This window comes from Rana temporaria, chromosome 4 (genome assembly GCF_905171775.1).
Source record: "Rana temporaria chromosome 4, aRanTem1.1, whole genome shotgun sequence".
Lineage (NCBI taxonomy): Eukaryota > Metazoa > Chordata > Amphibia > Anura > Ranidae > Rana > Rana temporaria.
Genome location: NC_053492.1, coordinates 394,294,515 through 394,318,277, shown reverse-complemented (window position 1 = coordinate 394,318,277; position 23,763 = coordinate 394,294,515). Strand labels below are relative to the sequence as shown.

The 23,763-nt window shown below is 41.9% G+C and overlaps 1 protein-coding gene across 4 annotated transcripts in view; it reads left to right on the top strand.

Moving 5' to 3' along the window:
- The window catches only part of VRK2 (VRK serine/threonine kinase 2), a 129,051-nt gene that overhangs the window by 60,356 nt on the left and 44,932 nt on the right, over window positions 1-23,763 (top strand). For all 4 annotated transcript variants that reach the window (XM_040351148.1, XM_040351145.1, XM_040351146.1 and 1 more), the window contains exon 9: window positions 20,443-20,563. In XM_040351148.1, the coding sequence (XP_040207082.1) occupies window positions 20,443-20,563 (121 nt within the window). The remainder of the gene's footprint in view (window positions 1-20,442; window positions 20,564-23,763) is intronic.

Here is a 23,763-nt window from a genome sequence, read left to right as displayed (position 1 = left end):
GTATTTAAATAAAGCCTACCTTTTTAAATGCAGTTGCAATTCATTTTAAGATCCCACATTTGCGTAAAACAGTGTTAGATTTGTCAGGTGGCTGGATAATTAAGGAGAATTATTTTGGCGTCCAAGATACCATTTTAATTTGTTACATTGTTAGTAGTGCTAAAAGTAATATTTGGATCAATGCATGCTATAGATTTTTGTAGATTTTTCCACTTGCAAGGCAAGCAGTCAATACCTAATTTCTTTGTAGGCATACCACACTTAATATGTTGAATTAGAAAAATGTCTGCAGACCTTGGCTTTGCAAGAGTTAGACTTTCAACCATTTGTGTTTATTGTTTAGTTACACAGGTGTGGGCTATATGTAGTCACATTGGTGCAAAAAAAATAAAAAATACTTTAGGCCTCAAAAAAGAGAGATATTGCTAAATTTATTGTTAAAGGAAAAGTTGAACTAAATAGTGATATGAAACATAAAAGGCATTTCAGAATTTAAAAAACACTGTCACCTTATCCCCAATGCAGGGCAAGGTGACGGAGTCTCTGCAAAAGGCCTTCCTCAACCCACTATACTCATCCTACCTGCACGCTCGTACAGCTCCTTTCTCCTCCATAGCTGGTGAGAATACGCATCATTTCTGGGTGACTTGATCTCCTGTGACAATTCCAAGGCATTGCAGCCAGTCACTTGTCCAAAGCATTGTCACCATTCCCTCGGATTTCCAAAACAGCCAACAGCACTGGCTGTAAATCTGCAAGGAAGCACAGGTAATGTGAGTGCAAAGAAGCCAGTGGTTCACATTGTCACTTTTCTCTGCCATGAAAGAATTATGAGGGCTGTTGTTGCTGACCTTTTCTAAAATAAAAATGCCAGTTGCATGCTTGTTAACCACTTCAGCCCCGGACCAGCTCGTCCCTCTCCTTGGGACGATTGCAGGTATCCCCGCGGACATCGAGTCCGTGGGAGCCGCGGTCACACTCACTGAGTTTGCGGGGGGGAACGCGTGCGCGTGCCCACAATGCCGCGTCTTAAAGGGAAACGTATATATATATATGTTAATCTGCCCAGCCGTGCCATTCTGCCAATGTATATCGGTGTGAGCCAGTCGGCAAGTGGTCAACTTGACTGATATAAGTTACTAACCCGGTACAAGTTCGCAAATTCGGGAAACCATACATGCATACATCTGGGTCTGTCTCAATTCTGGAGTAAGAAGGTCAATGTAACAGCCAGGTACTGTAGCTAGCATTTTTGTAGAGCTCAAATTACGGCACCCTCAACATCAGGAGCTTTATTTTTGTGGATATATTTCAGGTTTTCTCAGACTAAGGCCCCTTTCACACGGGGCAGATCCGTAATTATCCGCCCTGTGAACCTCCGCTTGCTCAGCGGGGATCGCTCCGCTCTCCCCTATGGGGGGATCAGATGAACACGGACCATCTGTCCGTGTTCACCCGATTCGCCAGACGGATGGAAAAGTAGGTTTTTCCTCCGTCACACTTTGGCGGATCGGAGCGGGTCGGATGTCAGCGGGCATGTCACCGCTGACATCCGTGGATCCATAGAGGAGCACATAGCGCCCATATAGGTCCGCCTAAAAAACTGGCAGGCGGATCTGAACGGTCCGCCCGTGTGAAAGAGCCCTTAAAGTTGAATTGTCCTTCAATGCTCACTTCTTTCCAGCAATGCAACATCCATGAGCTCCCTCTCTGGTTCTGACATTGATTGGCCGAACTGGGATGATTTGAGTTCATTCATCCCAGCACCAAGATGTACTGAGAATGTGTACACTGACCTATATATGCGCAGCTCCATGGACATTCCAAAGCATCTTGCAAGTAGGATGGTAAAATGACTTCTGCAATAAAATCCCTCATGTTTGCTTTTTTTTTTTTTCTCACCTTCTGTCAATGTAGCAATGATCACCAGGACTAGTAGTGGCAGTGAATTTCCTCAGCGGAAATTCTAGCCCCTTTCTATGCCATCCAAACCTTTACGTAAAGTAAAGGATGAGTAGATACTTCCGTTAAGTCTTTATTATGCCTGACTCTGTAAGACCTGGACAAGAGATGATGGGATTTAGCATCTGAGATCAAACCACTAAATATACAGCTAATATGCATAGAGGTTGATTTACTAAGAATAGAGAGTGGAAAATCTGGTATAGAAACCAATCGGCTTCCAGATTTTTTAAAGCTTAATTGAACAAGATGAAGTTAGAAGCTGATTGGCAACCATGCACAACTGCACCAGATTTTGCACTCACCAATTTTAGTAAATCAACCCCAGCTCTTGCTGTGCTAAATGGCTATATAAGAAAACTTAAATCCATTCTCTGACCTCTTTGAGATTAGGAAAGAAAAAAAGGGGGGGCAGGCAGTGTTGACAACTGTCAGTATTTTCATTGGCAGCCAGTAAAAAAACAGGTACTTTTCTCCTGACAGTAAATGCCAGTGACAGGAAAAGGTTGCCAGTAAAAAATATTGCTGTGACGCTTGGTTCAGAACAGCCCATACACACCTCTGGTCCGGAGCCTGTGGAGACCATCCAAGTGCCTGCTACAGTGTGTTCGGGCAGTGCTGGCAGAGGGAAGGTCTGGTGGAGAAGGTGCCTAAATGTATGTCGTGTGATGTCATGGTGCAAGGGAGCCGAGCAAAGCAGCTAGAGCCTTGTGTGCGGTTCTGCTGGGAATGGGACTGTCAGTGCTCATTCATTCACTGTGACTCAGGAGGGGACGTGATATGTCGCTGAGGTGTCATAATCCTGCTGCACACTGCTGTCAATTTTATGTGTGTGTGCCCGCCCGTTCTAATTTCTAAAATACTGTATTTTTCCCTAGTTGTCTTCCAGGACAGCCCTTGAGAGATGGAGTCCCTCCCATCGACCCAGGAAACACGTTGCCAGCAGTTCAAAAGGTGGTCCCTCAGGTCCCTGGCCAGTCTTTGTGTTTCCTCAGTCGGGGGAACATGTTGCAGAGGAACATGTGTACAGATTCCATCTCTCAGGGGCTGCCTGCAGGGAAAAGGAGGCGGTTAGGAGGACTGGGTCTTATCCTGCGGCTTCTGGAGGTCTCACCTTTGTGGTGCTGGGCTCAGGTACCATCCAGCAATAACGGAGCAGACCCGTTTTTCTCCTCCTCCCGGTGCCGATGTGAGCCAGTGGGCAGTATGGCGCGGTTCCCCCAGGAGGGGTAAGTGGATCTCCACTTTTCAAAAACTCCATATTTTCGTACGTCCGACAAAATCGCGTCATCATTGTGCGCCGAGACTTCAAGTTCCGGGTCTCGCGAGGCGCGTGGAGTTTGAAAAAAGCCTGCGCTGGGCCTACAATCTCTGACCAGCGTCCAGCAATACCGGACTAGCGGCGGGATACAGAGCAACGGGGGACCATGGAGGCTAATCCCCAGAGCACTCCGGAGGACGTAGGCACCAGCTTAACCCAGGTAGGCTGCAGGGCATGCCCTGTACTGGTGTTATAGGCTAGGTGTGGTGGCGGAACGTACTCCATGGGGGGTCACTGTCCTGAGAACCATAGCGGTGATGGCAGCACGGGTGTCCCTTAACCACTTAAAGACCTCAGGTGTTTTTCAGATTTGGTGTTTGCAAGACTAAAACATTTTTTTCTGCTAGAAAATTACTTAAAACCCCCAAACATTATATATTTTTTTTTCTAACACCCTAGAGAATAAAATGGCGGTCATCGCAATACTTTTTGTCACACCGTATTTGCGCAGCAGTCTTACAAGCGCACTTTTTTTGGAAAAAATTCACTTTTTTGAATTAAAAAATAAGACAACAATAAATTTGGCCCAATTTTTTTATATATTGTGAAAGATAATGTTACGCCGAGTAAAATGATACCCAACATGTCACGCTTTAAAATTGCGCCCGCTCGTGGCATGGCGTCAAACTTTTACCCTTAAAAATCTAGATAGGCGACGTTTAAAAAATTCTATAAGTTGCATTTTTTGAGCTACAGAGTAGCTCTAGGGCTATAATTATTGCTCTCGCTCTAACGATCGTGGCGATACCTCACTTGTGTGATTTGAACACCGTTTTCATATGCGGGCGCTACTCGCGTATGCGTTCGCTTCTGCGCGCGAGCTCGTCAGGACGGGGCGCTTTAAAAAATTTTTGTTTTTGTTTTCTTATTTCATTTTATTGATTTTATTATTTTTTAAAACTAAAATATAAAAAAAAAAAAATGATCACTTTTATTCCTATTACAATAGGAATAAACATCCCTTGTAATAGAAAAAAGCATGACAGGTCCTCTTAAATATGAGATCTGGGGTCAAAAAGACCTCAGATCTCATATTTAGGCTTAAATGCAAAAAAAAAAAAAAAAAAAGGAAAATTTGTCAATTTGTCATTTAAAAAAATGACAGAAAAAAAATTGTCTCTTTAAGAGGCTGGGCGGGACTGACGTTTTGACGTCACTTCCGCCCAGTAGAGCTATGAGGACGGGTGGGGGCCATCTTGCCCTCACTCAAGTCCTCACTCTCCAGGCGGCAGCATCGGATCTCCTCCGCCGCTACCGACAGCTCCGGTAAGCGGCGGAGGGCGCGGAAAAGCGGCGGAAGGGGGGGCCCCTCACCCGCCACCGATAACGGCGATCTCGCGGCGATACTGAGATATCCATGTTTAAAAAGAGGACGTACATTTACAATAGGCGGGTCTTTAAGTGGTTAAAGGGGTAAGAGGTTGTTTCTAAGATAACATCAAATTTTCACAGGTCCCAAGATATTATTTTACCTTCCTTTTGTCAGAACTCTTCTAATAACAAGGAGAGGCAATTCCATCTCCTTGATGTGAGAAGATGTATTCTAGAATATTTAGATACAACAAACTCCTTCAGATTGACAGATTCTTTGTTTGTTCTTTTTTCCGGTCAGCGCACAGGTGAGAAAGCGTCTAAAATCACAATAGCTAGGTGGATTAGGTTAGCTATTCTGGAAAGCTATAGAATAGTGGGTAAAGATTCTCCAGGGGGTGTTAAGGCCCATTCCACAAGAGCACTTGCAACATCCTGGGCAGAAAAAGCTGGTGCCACCCCGGAGCAGATTTGTAAGGCAGCCACGTGGTCAAGTTTTTCCACCTTTACAAAACATTACAGACTGGATCTATTGTCCAGCCAGGATCTAGCCTTTGGGAGGAAAGTCCTCCAAGCTGTGGTCCCACCCTAATCTGGTGAGTACTTGGGGATCCTCTCAAGGGCTGTCCTGGAAGACGACTAGGGAAAACTGGAGTTAGTACTCACCGGTAACTCCTTTTCCGGTAGTCTTCCAGGACAGCACGATCCCACCCGTTATGTTTATGTTGATACAATAACATGTTAACCTGTTGTAGTTATATTTTGCAGTTCCATCCTTCGGTTCTTGGTGAAGACTGACCAGGGACCTGAGGGACCGCCTTTTAAACTGCTGGCAACGTGTTTCCTGGGTCGATGGGAGGGACTCCATCTCTCAAGGGCTGTCCTGTAAGACTACCAGAAAAGAAGTTACCGGTGAGTACTAACTCCAGTTTTCGCTCCATAAGATGCACCTAGGTTTCAAAGGAGGAAAACAAGAAAAAAAATTCTGAACCAAACATACTAAAATATTTTCCAGTGTCCATGAAATGCCGCCTAACCAGTGCCATAAATGCAGGGTGACACGCAGCGTGACCATTGCATTAATGCAGAGTGACATGCAGAGTGACCATTGCCATAAATGCAGAGTGACCATTGCCATAAATGCAGGGTGACACGTAGAGTGACCATTGCATTAATGCAGAGTGACCATTGGCATAAATGCAGAGTGACCATTGGCATAAATGCAGAGTGACCATTGGCATAAATGCAGAGTGACCATTGGCATAAATGCAGAGTGACCATTGGCATAAATGCAGAGTGACCATTGGCATAAATGCAGGGTGACACGCAGAGTTACCATTGCCATAAATGCAGAGTGACCATTGCCATAAATGCAGGGTGACACGCAGAGTGACTATTGCATTAATGCAGAGTGACATGCAGAGTGACATAAATGCAGAGTGACCGTTGGCATAAATGCAGAGTGACCGTTGGCATAAATGCAGAGTGACCGTTGGCATAAATGCAGAGTGACCGTTGGCATAAATGCAGAGTGACCGTTGGCATAAATGCAGAGTGACCATTGGCATAAATGCAGGGTGACACGCAGAGTAACCATTGCCATAAATGCAGGGTGACATGCAGACTGACCATTGCGATAAATGCAGAGTGACCATTGCCATAAATGCAGGGTGACATGCAGAGACACCATTGCCATAAATGCAGGGTGACACGCAGAGTCACCATTGCCATAAATGCAGGGTGACACGCAGAGTGACCATTGCCATAAATGCAGGGTGATACGCAGAGTGACCCTTGCCATGAATGTAGACTAACCTCATGTTATCTCATCTGCCTGACAGAAGACAGAGCAGCCCAAACGTCCGAATGCTCTGTCTGTCTCAGGCACAGTGTCATGCCCAGTCAGGAGATCGCATGGCAACCATAGGGGGGGGGTTTGGATGTCTGTCCCCACGCTCTCCTGCCTCTCTTCTGGTGGTGATGGCAGGGAACATTGTCATTGGCGGCAGGGGGCAGTGCCAGCAGCGGCGGGGGCAGAGCCTGTCGTATATTTACGCCATAAGACGCAGAGACATTTTCCCCCATATTTCTGGCGTGAAAAAAGTGTGTCTTATGGTGCGGAAAATACAGTAAGAAATATGTTTTTTTTGCCTCAATATCCACCTTAAATCACATTGCTAATTGTATACTGTACTTGTTTGTGGCCTAAATTCAGATTTTGCACTTAAAACTATAATTTTGTAACTACTAGTAAAAACTTGGCTGTGCCAGTAAATGTTGGGTGTTATGTCAGCAAATTTCAATCTGGTAGGTTGACAATATTGGGTGCAGGATAGGGAAAACAAAGTCCTAGGAACTGACACGTGTTATACAAAGGGAAAAGAAGGGAACCCCTAGGGGTGGGACTTTTAAGGTACTCAGTAGTTGTACAATAAAGTATTGATCAAATTAATTTATTAATAGAAAAAATAATTAAAGAGAGTTATACAAAGGAGGCATTGTAATGGGACCTTTAAACCCTCCAGCCACTAAAAAGCTAATGGATTTGGTGTAGCAATATTCCAACGCAAACTGATATACGAGGTGATGTAGAGCTCCAGGAATTCTATATAACTAATAACAAGGTCACTGTGCACTCTGCACTCTGCAACAGGATGAACCCAAATGCTACTTTAATGCCAGTATAGAAAGTGGAAATCCGGGGGGGGGGGGGGCGAAGAATAGTCTGTTCTTTCATTTAATTTTACTGGAGTATACCTTTAAATTGTCAAGTCACCACCGATGCATATACTGTAGCTACTGCTTTGTACATTGATAATGCACGGCACAAATACAGTAACTAGAGAGCCATCTCATCTCCCAGATCTAAATTAATGCAGCAGCATATCTGTCCCTTCGGTACCGTTTAAAATGTTAATTTAGCTTGCTGTGCACAAGAAATTTGGAAAAGGATCTTTATAAGGATTCCTTGGTAGTAAACCCCTTCTATCATATACTTGTGTTTTAGTTAACAGATGACAATGGCTAATGCAGTACAGGCTCCGCCAAATAAGCATGTTTTTTTCTGTGCATATCCAGAAAAATTGTGACGAATGTCCGAATTTACAAAATGCCTATCAAACAGCTTACAGTATTGTGGAAGAATGCTGGTCATACTAACTAAAAAAGGTGATCTTTGGTAATTTTTTACTCCCTGTTGTATACAGAAAGGGATGGATATAATAGCCAAAATAAGGCCTTGTAGGCTGAAGACCAGAATGTTATTGTATGTTCTTTCTCTGTTAAACATCAATAAACATATTGAAAGTAAAAGCCAAAATAAGATTTGTGGAAAATATACAATAACTGGATTCTTAAAAAAAATAAAAAAATAACCCCGCCAGTTTTTCTTTAGTCTCCACTCTTAATTTGACTTAACATGTATTTGACCTGGTCAATAAAGTGAACTGTTCTTCAGTACACATCTGGTTAGTATTTTTTTTTTAAAACTGATTGTTTAACTAGATCTCCAGACACCCCCTTGTGGCTCAACCCACATTTATCAGAGTTTCTGACTGTCCCGGACCCCGGGTTCTGGACTGCCAAAGTTATCAAAAAACTGGAACATATCTGTGCTAGTGGCTCCCTTCTATCCTTTTAATTGCTTCAAGGAGAAATTTGGGCTCACTAACCGCCAATTCTTTTGATTTCTTCAAATTCGCCATGCCTTTGCTACCCAATTTGGATCCACCCCAGTGCTTCTCCTTCGGTCCAATCTTGAATCCACATTGGGGGATGTCCCTCTGGTCAAACCCACCTGTACCATCATTTAAAGCTTTATTACCCTCAGTCCATTTTGGTCTGGAGGACGTGTTCTCTAAGTAGCAGGGTGAGGTACCTGATCTGGATTCGGAGGACTGGGAAGATGCCTGGGAGTATCCTTTTCTACAACTTATCTCTGTAAGAGATCGGTTGATACAATTTAAACTGATCCACAGGGTTTATTTGTCACCCCAAAGATTATCCAAAATGTACCCAAATTCCTCCTCCAACTGTTGGAAATGTGGTATAGCAGACGCTGATTTCAATCATATGTTATTGTCCTGTCCCAGAATCCAGTCCTTTTGGACGGAGGTCACAAAATGTATTGAAACTCTACTCATGATACATGTTCCTCTAAATGTGTCGATCTGCTTGCTTGGCCTGGTGGGCTCCCTGCCGAGCAACCAGAACTCTAATAGGACTCTTATTATTTTATGCCAGGAAGGCTTTATTCATAAAATAGAAAAAAACAGAGGTACCCACTTTGAATTCATGGAAATCGTTGATGAACTTGGCGGTGCCATTATACAAAGTGGCTTATCTCGTCAGATGCTGCGCAGATAAGTTTGACAAAATCTGGCACGTGTGGTTAGAATCAGACATCACAAACGCAACACAATAGGATCTAGATCCCTATGTTTGTTTACTTGCCTTGTAGTGGTGAAGACCTAATATTGGTGTTATGTGAAGGTACACCTAGATGCATTATCCTAAACCTAAACTTCCCTGCCTGAAGTGATCAACTGAAGTATAAGATTCGTTATCCTCCCCAGTATCCGTTCAATTTGATGGCACGAGCAGTTTAAGTTTGTAGTTGTTTCAATAGAAGTATTGGAACTTATAGAACAGTTACAATTTATATTACCCAAGCCTGGGTATGCCCAGTGGCTTTATTTTGTAACACTTTTTTTATCTTATTTTTCACAAAAAAAATCAATAAAAAGTATATATATATATATATATATATATATATATATATATATATATATATATATATATATATATATATATATATATATATTCTCACAAAAGTACACCCCTCACATTTTTGTAAATATTGTATTGTGACAACACTGAAGAAATGACACTTTGCTACAATGTAAAGTAGTGAGTGTGCAGCTTATATAACAGTGTAAATTTGCTATCCCCTTAAAATAACAACACACAGCCATTAGCCATAATGTCTAGACCACTGGCAACAAAAATGAGTACACCCCTAAGTGAAAATGTCCAAATTGGGCCCAATTAGCCATTTCCCTCCTTAGTGTCATGTGACTCATTAGTGTTATAAGGTCTCAGGTGGGAATGGGGAGCAGGTGTTTTAAATTTGGTGTTATCACTTTCACTCTCTTTCTGGTCACTGGAAGTTCAACATGGCACCTCATAGCAAAGAACTCTCTGAGGATCTGAAAAAAATAGTTGTTGCTCTACATAAAGATGGCCTAGGCTATAAGAAGATTGCCAAGACCCTGAAACTGAGCTGCAGGATGGTGGCCAAGACCATCAGCGGTTTTACAGGACAGGTTCCACTCAGAACAGGCCTCGCCATGGTAAACCAAAGAAGTTGAGTGCACGTGCTCAGCATCCTATCCAGAGGTTGTCTTTGAGAAATAGACGTACAAGTGCTGCCAGCATTGCTTGCAGTGGTGGGGGGTCAGCCAGTCAGTGCTCAGACCATACTCCGCACACTGCATTAAATTGGTCTGCATGGATGCCCTCCCAGAAGGAAGCCTCTTTTAAAGATGATGCACAAGAAAGCCCACAAACAGTTTGCTGAAGACAAGCAGACTAAGGACATGGGTTACTGGAACCATGTCCTATGGTCTGATGAGACCAAGATAAACATATTTGGTTCAGATGGTGTCAAACGTGTGTGGCGGCAACCAGATGAGAAGTACAAAGACAAGTGTGTCTTGCCTACAGTCAAGCATGGTGGTGGTAATGTTATGGTCTGGGGCTCAATGATTGCTGCCGGCACTTGGAGCTACAGTTCATTGAGGGAACCATGAATGCCAACATGTAGTGTGACATACTGAGGCAGAGCATGATCCCCCTCCCTTGGGCCGTTGGGGCAGTATTGCAACATAATGACCCCAAACACACATCCAAGACGACCACTGCCTTGCTAAAGAAGCTGCGGGTAAAGGTGATGGACTGGTCAAGCATGTCTCTAGACCTAAACCCTTTTGAGCATCTGTGGGGCACCCTCAAACGGAAGGTGGAGGAGCGCAAAGTCTCTAACATCCACCAGCCCCATGATGTCATCATAGAGGATTAAAAAAAAGGAGCGGGATTGAAAGGGATGGGAAAACACAAAACTAGGGATAATCAGAAAAAGAAAGAGAAAAAGAAAAGAGGGAGGGGGGGGCAAGATACACAAGGAAGGCACTCACATTGGCCGCATCCGTAATGATAAGAATATAGAACAGTGCCCCTTCAAAAGAGTGGGCAAAATCGGACTTTGAGGCTCGTGGAGGTATAAATATATATTTTATTACATGGATTTACAAAATGTACACCAACAATGGTATAATGGAATGCAACTGATTACAATCACAATACAACCATCCAGAAAAAAGTGAAAGAATCCTATTGAAGTCGCCTAGGGATTCTTTCACTTTTTTCTGGATGGTTGTATTGTGATTGTAATCAGTTGCATTCCATTATACCATTGTTAGTGTACATTTTGTAAATCCATGTAATAAAATATATATTTATACCTCCACGAGCCTCAAAGTCCGATTTTTGCCCACTCTTTTGAAGGGGTTCTGTCATCATAGAGGAGCGGAAGAGGACTCCAGTGGCAACCTGTGAAGCTCTGGTAACTCAATGCCCAAGAGGGCTAAGGAAGTGCTGTAAAATAATGGTGGCCACACAAAATATGAAAATGTGGGCCCAATTTGGACATTTTCACTTAGAGGTGTACTCACTTTTGTTGCCAGCGGTTTATACATATTAATGGCTGTGTGTTGAGTTATTTTGAGGGGACAGCGAATTTACCTCATTCACACGTCTGTTTTTAGCGGATCGGATAGGGTCGGATGTCAGCGGACATGTCTCCGCTGACATCCGACGCTCCATAGGGATGCATGGAGCGGCCGTTCTGGTCCGCCGTCAAAACTGACAGGTGGACCCGAACGGTCCGTTCGTGTGAATGAGGCCTTATACAAGCTGTACACTCACTACTTTACATTGTAGCAAAGTGTTGTTTCTTCAGTGTTGTCACATGAAAAGATATAATTAAATATTTACAAATATGTGATGGGTGTACTTACTTTTGTGAGATAATGTGTTTATGTATGTATGTATGTATATATAAAAAAAATGTATAACCCAAATGTTCATCTTTTTTTTTTCCTCTAGGCCAGTAGTTCTCAACCTTAGTGCCAGAGCTTGGTAAATTCTTCCAAAAATTGAAAGTTAATACTAATACAAAAGTATAGGAATGCAAGATATGTACAGGCATACCCCACTTTAAGTACACTCACTTTACATACACTCGCGAGTATGGACATACCCGCGAGTGTATGTAAAAGTGCCTTACAAGTACTGTACAGACATTTTGCAGCCACAGTAGAAGGAGCTAAAGCTCCGAGAGCATAGCCCGTCCTGTTTCAGTGTGCCCCTGACACTCCAATACAGACCATGAGACCTCAACTACACCCTAGAAGTGAAAAAATATATTGTTTTACTTTAAGTACATTTTCGTTTTACATACATGCTCTGGTCCCATTGTGTACTTAAAAGTAGGGTATGCCTGTATTTAAATGGATTGAAAAGGGAGAAATGCATAAAAGAAATAAGGTGTGTATTGTTTTTAAATGGACACAATGACAAAAACGAGTTTTCTATTTAAAGCATTATTTTTGCCACCTGAAGTAAATCATCTGTTGAACTGAAACTTAAACATATAATGGGCTTTGAAAACAACATGTAAGCTGGTGAAGGAACTAATGTGACTGGCTAAGTGTTCTCTATATAGCATTGTGTAAGATGTCGGAGCTTTATAACCGTACAATATAATACTATTAATTAGTAACCAGTAATACGGTACTAATCTACAGTGCATGCAGAAAGTATTCACATCGCTTCACTTTTTCCACATCGTGTTATGTTACAGCCTTATTTAACCACTTAAGGACCGCCTAACGACGATATACATCGACAGAGCAGCACGGCTGGGCATAAGCACGTACGTCCCCTTTAAGAGCCCAGCCGTGGGTCACGTGATGACCACAACTGTGGACCCAATCGCCGCTGGTGTCCCGCGATCAGGTCACAGAGCTGAAGAATGGGGAGGAACAGGAACAGAAAAAAGGAACAGAGTTATGGGCTGTGTGTGTGTAAATGATGGAAGGAGGAGGATACGTAGGGGGTTTTCACTGTCGGGGTGATAAGGATGTGGAACTTTCTACCACAATTGGTGGTATCATTAGGTAGTATTGATATTTTTAAAAGACTCTTGGATGTGCATATTAGTGAACACAATATACAGGAATATGGGAAATCATTTTCGAAACTGACACACATATACCTACACAGGTTGAACTGGATGGACTATTGTCTTTATTCAACCTTGCCTACTATGAAACCTATTTTAACTTTAGCTTAACCCCTTTCTGACCGCTTCATGAAGATTTACATTGACAGAATGGCACGGGCAGACAAATGGGTGTACCTGTACGTCCTTTTGAATTTGCTGCCTAGCGGGCACGCGCCTGCGGGTCCCACAAACGAAATGTTTGCTGGCAGCCCCGCGATCGTGACACGGAGAGGCAGAATGGGGAGATGCCTATATAAACAAGGCATTTCCCTATTCTGCCTAGCAACATGACAGGGATCTACTGCACCCTGTCATCGGGAGCAGTGATCGCTGTCATGTTGTAGTGAGACAGCCCCCCCTACAGTTGGAACACATCCCTAGGGCACATTTAACCCATTGATCGCCCCCCTAGTGTTAAACCCCCTTCCCTTCCAGTGTCATTTATACAGTAATCAGTGGCTATTTGTAGCTCTGATCGCTATATAAATGACAATGGTCCCAAAATCGTGTCAAAAGTGTCCGATGTGTCCGCCATAATGTCACAGTCCCCATAAAAATCGCAGATCGCTGCCATTACTAGTAAAAAAAAAGTATTAATAAAAATGCCATAAATCTATCCCCTATTTTGTAGACGCTATATATAATTTATGTGCAAACCAATCAATATACACTTATTGCGATTTTTTTTTTTTTTTTATTATTACCAAAAATATATAGAAGAATACATATCGGCCTAAACTGTGGAAGATATGTGTTTTTTATATATTTTTTGGGATATTTATTATAGCAAATGTAAAAAATGTTGTTATTTTTCAAAATCGTCACTATTTTTCTGTTTATAGTGCAAAAAATAAAAACCACAGAGGTGATCAAATACTATCAAAAGAAAGCTGTGTTTGTGGGAAAAAAAGGACGTCAATTCTGTTTGAGTAAAACGTCGCACGACCGTGCAATTGTCAGCTAAAGCATCACAGTGCCGAATCGCAAAAAATGCTCTGGTCAGGAAGGGGGTAAATCCTTCCAGGGCTGAAGTGGTTAAGGGAGTAGGGTGGGCAATATAGCGATGGTGGATATTTTTAACAATTTATCTTTATGAGATGTGTTTTAGTTGTCTTTTTCTATTTTGTGTTTGAATTTAATTTGTAGCTTTACATTTGATCATAAGGAATAAAGTACAGTCAGCAATGCATACAAAAGAATTTTCACGTTGTTGAATTCATAGAATAGCTGTATGCTGAATTAAATCTCCAGGGATTGTCCCATTTAAGGCGCGTCACCAGTTTTCCGTAAATAGCCGACCTGCGAGTTGGCTCTATACGGCGCATGCGCCCGCCATGTAGAGCTGACTGCGCAGGTGCCATATAGAGCCGACTCGCCTTATGCGCCAAGGGAAGTTTTTCACCAGACGTCAATCATCTAACCTCTCAATAGGAACGCCCACCCCCGTGGGAGCCAGAACCCAGAAGCCGGGGGGAAAATAACGATAAAACGGTATGTACGGCAAAAAAAAAAAAAAAAAAAACGGCATACTGTAGATGGCGGAAGTATGCTGGATGTAATGGTATATAGATGTTTTTTAGGGTAAAGCTCCGCTTTAAGTTTCACATATCAATCAAGGTGTTCAAATATATTTGTGCGTTGCTTTTAGAGCTGTACACTATGTTGCTTAGGGAGAGAAGGATGTTCTTTTAAAGCCCCGTTTTATATATTTTTTTTTTTTAATATTTTCCAGATATATAAAGTAGGCTCCGTGTTGACTGAAGATTGTTAACCTTAGGTGCACACTTGACAAACTGAGCGAATGGCAAAGTGTAAAATTGACACAGTTGTGATATAGTTGTTTTGCATATGCTCTTGCAATGTTGCAGAATTATTGTGCCTTATAAACGGATGCTGATTTATAACACTGTCAGTTAATATCCCCATGTGGATACACTGTACAGTATTTCTGCAGGAGATTCACGCCTGCTTTATTGCACATCAATAGTCTTTATATGTGAAGAGCCTTTCTCTATTTTTACTTACTGATGGGTACTGTACAGCGCAGATTATTATTTTATTTTTTGGTACACTCTTATTTCAATTCTGATCTTACTCAAGTAAGATTTTAGTGCCTTCATATTTTAAATGTGAAAATGAAAGCTATCTTATGATTGCACATTATGAGGCATAGTCATTAAAAGAAGCGCAGAGAGTAACGATGTGGTTCAGAGTGCACCAAGCCTATTCAGTCAGAGAACGCATATATTAACATGTTTCATATGGATTGCATTGATTCCATTTTATTTGCAAACCGTAGGTGAGCATACCTAAAATGCATAAAACAATGGTTAAGGGCGCAATTAGAATAAGGGCGTCACTGGTGTGTGATACGAGAGACACAGTGTGCGCCTCAGCTGTTTCAATGGGGGCGGAGAGCTCCTGTATCAAGCGTGCCAAGCCTCACTTTCAATGCATTTCACGCTCGTGCGTCGTCAGGAAAATGATGACGCGCGCACAAGCGTGAAATGGAGTTTACATAAGAAGACCCAAACTATTATATTGTTCCATATATGTCATAGATAACTTTTCTGATATTTCTTATGGATTATTATTTTTTTCCGCACAAAGCACTTTAATATTGAATTTAGCAGATATTCTAATTGGGCCCTTAACCATTGTTTTATGTTCTATTAGTTATCACTAATGTTTGAAGCTGCACTAGAATATTTATTGGCGCCGGTTCTCATTTTTTTTTTTTTATACCTAAAATGCAGCCTGCTGGATTTTTTGTCCAACGTTCTGCAATGCATTGTTGGTGGTTAAACTTATTCACCTTACTAACTGTTTGGTGACTACTGCCCCTTTCTATCAATCTCTCCACTGCCCTTCACTAACCCAACATAAAAAATTCTGAATATCAACAGCAGCATATAAAGCTTACCAGAACGGGGTCCTGAGCTACAGCACCAACCTCATCTCAAAATATTACCCAGAGCATCTTCTCTGCTCCTCATTGTAAATTCATCTTATGCTTGCCTCCAGGACTTCTCCAAATTCCCCCTTTACTCTGCAACTCCCTACCCAAATTTGTGCGGCTATCCTCTGCTCTGTCCGCATGTAGGCAGTCTCTCTGCTGGGAAGCCTATCGCATCTCCATCTAAAAACTGTACTTCATGTACTCTTTTTGCCCCATCCTGTATCACTTGCCCTTCTCTTTAGATTATAAATTCCTGCAAGCAGGGTCCTCCCTACTTTCTTGTATGAAAATTGTATTGTACCTGTACTTTGTCCCTTATTTTGTAAAGTGCTGTGCAAACTGTTGGCGCTATATTAATCCTTTACAATAATAACTTCCCCGTACTGAAAACAATGCACTTTCTCATGACCATGTATGTTGCCTGCACCAAAAATGTAACAAATAGCTTGACAAATCATCTGGCTTGAAAATGTGCCCTTCGGAGGTATTACAGGTTATTTATCCTACTAAAGTATGTGTCCAGTGTAAACTTTTCTTAATAGATTGGGGAAGGATTAGATCCAACCTGTGGGTTATATGAGAGAAATCATTATAATTAACACTAATGGCTATTCTATTTAAACAGTCTCTGTTCCCATGGCTGTCTGAATACCCTAACCATGACTGCATCAGATGGGATGCACTAACTGTTCTGTTAACAATTGCGATCTGACATCCAATCCGCTCAAGACAGACGTATGGCGATACGGCTGCCATTCGTCTTGGTGGATCGGATGAGATCTGATGAAAACGGACATGCTGTCCATTTTTGTCCGGTCTCCCCATAGAGATCAGCAGGGCTCTGACAGGTTCCTCCCCGCTCAGTGAGCAGTGACGGACCTGTCATCTGCCGACTCAACGGAGATCAATGGAACGATCTCTCACTGAGCTGGTGGACTCTGCTGAGCGGATCCACCTCGTGTGAAAGGGGTCTAAAAGTGATATTAAAGTCTTGTTTTTTATTTAAACATAACATACATGTTATATTTACCTTCTCTATGTAGTGGTTTTGCACAGAGCAGCGCAGATCCTCCTCTTCTCGGGTCCCACGTCAGCACTCCTGCCCCTCCCTCCTGCTGGGTGTCCATTCACACACAGAGCCACGGTTCAGCCCCACCCTCTCCATCTCCTGAATGGCTCATTGGCTGTGATTGACAGCAGCGGATGCCGATGGCTTTTTCTGCTGCCAAAAGCCAACCAGGGTTGCGAGTTATGGAAAGATAAGGCTCTCCTGGACATTTCTGGATTGAGAGGGGGCTTAGGTAAATATTGGGGGGCTGGAGCACACATTTTTTTATTTTTTTAACTTCATAGAATACATGAAGGTAAAAAATGTTGTGCCTTTACAACCGCTTTAAGCTGCCCATGGACTGAGCGATTTTCGTTCATGGAACCATGGGTTGCAGGAAATAAAATTGCTTGATTCTTCCATCAAGTCAGTGTTAATGGAGTAATCCCTCCTGCAGAGCCGATGTGGTCTCACAGTGTGTGTGTGTGGGGGGGGGGGGGGGGGGGGCGCAGGGAAGCCATCCCCTCCGAGATAATACAGTGACTATTGCCAGCCACTAGCAATAAATGCATGTAAAATCTCAAAGGCTGCTTGTACTGTACCCATGTAGACCGATCAATCAATTTGGGTACATTCAGCTTGGCCATACATGGATCAAGATTCGAACAGTCTATTTCTGGCTTAACTGTCAAGGTGTGAACAGGTTTAGCAGACACAAACTGAAGGTCAATGTGCAACAGAGAGAAAGCAGGGACAGCTAGCAGGAAGTGAGGAAAATCTATTTTACGGGGGACAGATAGCAGTAAGACAGGTGTTCTAATCCTTTTCCACTGTATCCAAATAACAAAAAAAACTTGGGGCCAGATTCGCGTATTTTAGTAACTTGGCGGCGGCGTAACGTATCACATTTACATTACACCGCCGCAAGTTTTACGGGCAAGTGCTTGATTCACAAAGCACTTGCCTGTAAAGTTGCGGCGGCGTAGCGTAAATCCGCCCGGCGCAACCCCGCCTAGTTCAAATGGGGCGGGGACCATTTAAATTGGGCGCGTTCCCGCGCTGAACGTACTGCGCATGCTCCGTCCCTAAAATTTCCCGCCGTGCATTGCGATAAATGACGTCGCAAGGACGTCCAGCGCCATTCACGTACGACATTTACGCAAACGACGTTAAATTTCAAATTTTGACGTGGGAACGACGGCCATACTTAACATTGGCTAGACCACCTAGTGGGCAGCTTTATCTTTACGCCGCGTATCTCTACGGAAACGGCGTACATTTACAGCGAGGGGCAAAGCGTACGTTCGTGAATCGGCGTAACTAGTCATTTGCATATTCTACGCCGACCGCAATGGAATCGCCACCTAGCGGCCGGCCTAGAATTGCAGCCTAAGTTTCGACAGTGTAAGTCACTTACACCTGTCGGATCTTAGGGAGATCTATGCGTAACTTGAATCTATGAATCGGGCGCATAGATATGACCTTTGTATCTCAGTGATACGACGGCGTATCAGGAGATACACCGTCGTATCTCTTTTATGAATCTGGCCCTTGATGTTTTGGCTGAACATACACTTTGTGTAGCACAATAAGTTAGTTAACCATCTTTCTTAGTGGGTAAAATGTGTTTCTACCTAAAGCATGTACTGTACAGTGTTCAGAATGTTGGTGAAGTAAACCGTGTGTACAAATATGTACAGTATACTGTATATACATATTGTACATATTTATTGTATGTACCTATATGTAAAGTCACCTAAAAACACATTATTGCATTGTTTCAGCACGCAAATGGTCTGCTTTTATAAGGCTGTAACATGGTATTACTATGATGGAAAAAGAACTTGTGAACACGTTTGCATGAATGGAATCATTCCACAGTTAATGGGAGATTTATGGCTGATAAAATCGCTATAGAACAGCAAGTGGTGGAGATTGTGTTTTTATTTTAATACGAGAGCCAAGTCTTGCATTAGGACGCTGCTGAAGCCAGTGCAGAAAATAAACGGCACCCAAGGGACAGAACAACATTCTGTTAGGTTGAAGGGCCTTTAATAATCGCATACCCTAATAGCAGTTTAGATGGAGTATGTGCATGTGATTGCGCGCGCGTGCGTGTGTGTAAGGCTAATCTTGCCCTCTGATTCCATAATAACTTATGCAGAATAACACAAAACAGTTATGATGTGTTGGCACTGCAGCTTTTAATAGTTGACTTTTTAAATTAAAAGATAAGTTTGCTGAGTGACTTTCTGGAATTCACTTAACGAAAGCCCATAAAACATGTTGCAGGTTTAACAACCGCATGCAGCAGGGGAAGAGATTACATCTTTCTCTTCAATTGCACAAGCAGATAAAATATACATCTACAATCTTGCTTTAGTGATTGAAACATCGCTAGCCGCCTTTTTCCCCGAGAAGCAACACGCCAAATATTCATAACACAATAAAACAAATTTTAAATTACGGCTGAAAAAAAAAAAAAATTTAACGACTAACTTTCCTAGGTGTATATATCAGCCAGTTTTATCTGGAACGTAAACCCGAACTTCCTAAACATTGAATAATGAAGATCTGCACATTGTGATTTTTTTTATAACTTTTTTTTTTTTTTTTTTATACTTATACATTTTTTAGTAAGTTTAACCCATTCCTGACATCAGTGATTTATTTATTTTTATTTTTTTTCCCTCCAGATTTTCTTTGTGTGTAAAGTGAATCATAGTGTTCATTACTGGTTTATATGTGGGATAAAATTACAGGAGTGTAGAGTATTTATTTTGTTGTACATTCCAAACATTTTATTACCTTTCTTTATAATTTGCTTAATAGTGAAATATTTATGCTGGCCGAGGCCACATCAATTCTGTCTAATGTGTGAAAGAAAATCTTAACGTAAGGTATCTGTATTGTCTAGGTACAATACGCTGCAGTGTGAAGGCTGAGAGTACAATGACTCACACTAGATGGCAGTTTTGTCTTATCTTTCAGTCTCCAGCCTCGGAAAAATCATGGAACAGGAAAGGCCATCAATGTTTAGTCTGCACTCAAATGGTCTCTGTATGACCAGTGTAGACCCCATGGACTTCCTGGAACATGTGTTAGCAATTTAGCCGCAGACATTTCTTTCTTTGTTTTTACTGCCTGGCTCTTTGAGAAAGTGTTGGTGCTGGGTTATGGGCTGTCTGGATCATGTCAGAGGCCATGGGGATCAAGTTCATGTGACAGGCTAGACTGAGGAAAGATGAAGTTGGAGGAGGTAAGAAAACTGACCCTCCCTTTCTCCAGCAACAAGTCACTTGGCTGTCTGTGGTGTAAAGCCAAAATGACTGGGCGTTTTTACTTTTAATACAGCTGAACAAACAAAACACTTTGCCCGTTTTACTTTTTCATATTTCATCACTAATAGTCAATGCATTCTTTTAAAAAAAAGTAGCCTGATACTTCATCATTTTTCTTTTTAATGCTTTTTTTTTCTGTTTTTTTTTTTCCCTTAGCCCCGTCCAGACGAGGGGATCTGGAAATTCTTTCTTTCTGTATGCTGCACTGGTTATCTGGGAGATTACCCTGGGTTAAGGACTTAAAGGTTCCTTCCAACGTCCAGGCTGCCAAACAAAAGTATGAAGGTTTTTTTTTTTTCAGCAAGTTTTTATTGCACTCCTGTCACATAGTCACTGTTTGATGATCGCTGGTAAAATAAGATTTATTAACTGTTATAAAACACTATCACACGCTACACAGAAAAGAAATATACATGATCAATAAGCTTATCATACTTTACCAATACAGGATTTGCCCAAATTACCAAAATGTCATCAGTCGTTTGATCACACTGGGGCGACTTGGGATCCCACTTGAAGTCGCCTCAAGTCGTCCCAAGTCACGCTGTCGAGAAAAACAATGCAAGTGAATGGGAGCGATGTTAATACACACGATTCGAGTCGCTCCGACTTCAAAAGAAGTTCCTGTACTACTTCAATCCGACTTGTAGGCGATTTGTACCCATTGATTTCAATGGAAGTCACCTCCAAGTCTGATCCAAGTCTGATCACTGTCTTAACTGAAGCGACTTTCCAGGAAGATAACATACATTTCTCAGGCAAACCTCTCCCTCCCCCTCCCTCCCCCTCCCTCCCCCTCCCTCCCCTAGAGCGGATTGTTGTTTGATTGGCCACTGGAAAGTCTCCTGTCCTGGAGACGACTTCAAGTAAATCGCCCCAGATCGCCCTGTGGTTCATGCTCAAGTCGTGTCGGGGGCCGCCTCTGAAAGTCGCGCTGGAAGTCGTGTCGCCCTAGTGTGAACCGACTCTTAGGAGTTGTCCAGTAACCAATATATAGGAATAGTCTTTTTATTTATTTTTTCATTAAAGGGGTTGTAAAGATACAATTTTTTTTTTCCTAAATAGCTTCCTTTACCTTAGTGCAGTCCTCCTTCACTTACCTCATCCTTCGATTTTGCTTTTAAATGTCCTTATTTCTTCTGAGAAACCCTCACTTCCTGTTCTTCTGTCTGTAACTCCACACAGTAATGCAAGGCTTTCTCCCTGGTGTGGAGTGTCGTGCTCGCCCCCTCCCATGGACTACAGGAGAGTCAGGACGCTCTCTACATTGCAGATAGAGAAAGGAGCTGCGTGTTAGTGGGTGTCCTGACGCCCCCATTACTTGTCTTCAGAAGTCACCTAATTAGTAAATAAAGTCCACCTGTGTGTAGTTTAATCTCAGTATAAATACAGCTGTTCTGTGAATCCCTCAGAGGTTTGTTAGAGAACCTTAGTGAACAAACCGCGTCACGTAGGCCAAGGAACACACCAGACAGGTCAGGGATAAAGTTGTGGAGATGTTTAAAGCAGTGTTAGGTTATAAAAAAAATATCCCAAGCTTTGAACATCTCACGGAGCAATGTTCAATCCATAGCCAAAATAATTTTCCTTCCACTTCACAGGGATGTGCCACTTTGTGTTGGTCTATCACATATAATCTCAATAAAATACATTTACATTTCTAGTTGTAACATGACAAAATGTGGAAAATTTCTAGGGGTATGAATACCTTTTCAAGGCACTGAATGTCTGCACAGTGGTCCGTTGGGCTTCCATTGTGGTGTTAAAAATCCTGCTTGCTGCATTTTTGGTCAGTTAAAAAAACGCACTTCCCAGTTAAAATGCATTAAAAACCTCAACAAGAATGCATTATTAATGCACCGGCGTTATCTTTTTGATGCGTTTTTTTTACTCACGTGACCTATGAAAAATGCATCATAAGCACAATCGCTGCAAAATCTGCATGAATTTGCATGAATTTGAGGCAAAATATAGACACGATCGATGACGTCAGACCTACAGCCACACCCCCCTACAGTTGTAAACACACACTAGGTGAAACATAACCCCTTCAGCGCCCCCTGTGGTTAACTCCCAAACTGCAACTGTCATTTTCACAATAAAGAATGCAATTTAAATGCATTTTTTGCTGTGAAAATGACAATGGTCCCAAAAATTTGTCAAAATTGTCCGAAATGTCCGCCATAATGTCGCAGTCAAGAAAAAAATCGCTGATCGCCGCCATTAGTAGTAAGAAAAAAAAAAATAATAAAATGCAATAAAACTATCCCCTATTTTGTAAACGCTATAAATTTTGCGCAAACTAATCGATAAACGCTTATTGCGATTTTTTTCCCCAAAAATAGGTAGAAGAATACGTATCGGCCTAAACTGAGGAAGAAAAAAATGTATATATGTTTTTGGGGAATATTTATTATAGCAAAAAGTAAAAAATATTGAATTTTTTTTCAAAATTGTCGCACTATTTTTGTTTATAGCGCAAAAAATAAAATCCGCAGAGGTGATCAAATATCACCAAAAGAAAGCTCTATTTGTGGGGGAAAAAGACGCCAATTTTGTTTGGGAGCCACGTCTTACGACCGCGCAATTGTCTGTTAAAGCGACGCAGTGCCGAATCGCAAAACTTGGCCTGGGCATTTAGCTGCCTAAAGGTCCGGGGCTTAAGTGGTTAACTGGCAATTGCTCGTCATGCAACACTGTACCCAAATAAAATGTATCAATTTTTTTCACACAAATAGAGCTTTCTTTTGGTGGTATTTGATCACCACAGTTTTTATTTTTTTATCTTTCATCATATAAATAAAAAAAGACCTACAATTTTGAAAAAAAAAAAAATATTTTCTACTTTCTGTTATAAAACATATCAAATAAATCTATTTTTTTCATGAATTTAGGCCAAAAAGTATTCTGCTACGTGTTCTTGGTAAAAAATAAAATAAAATCCTAATTGTATATTAATTGGTTTGTGTTAGTTATAGGGTATACAAACTATGATATATGTATATATACTAAAATTTATGCAGCTATAGATCTTATACTAGTAATGCCGGTAATCAGCAACTTATGGTGTGGTAGGCAATCTGGCACTAACTGACATGGACTTCGCTAGTGACTCTAATACAGTGATCATTTATAATGAGTGACAGGGATGATCGGAATGGCAATCAAATGGTCAACTGTGCATGTTTATTGTTTTTACTCACAGGATCCATCTGTCTTTTCTCCCTGAACTCAGAGTTAATTTCAGGGAGAAGAAACAGCCAGATTGCTCTTCAGGGAACTCTGTGCTGTGATTGCCCCGAAGCCAATCAGCAGCCATGCAGCCAAAATAATTGGCTGTAGCCTGCTAACAAACTCATGTTTTGTCCATTCACAGCACACATCAGCAGGGGCCACGTGCATGCATGCCCGAAAACCAGGACGTGGATTGTGATGTACATTACCTTGTTCGGTTGTGCCACCTGCTAGCAGTAAATG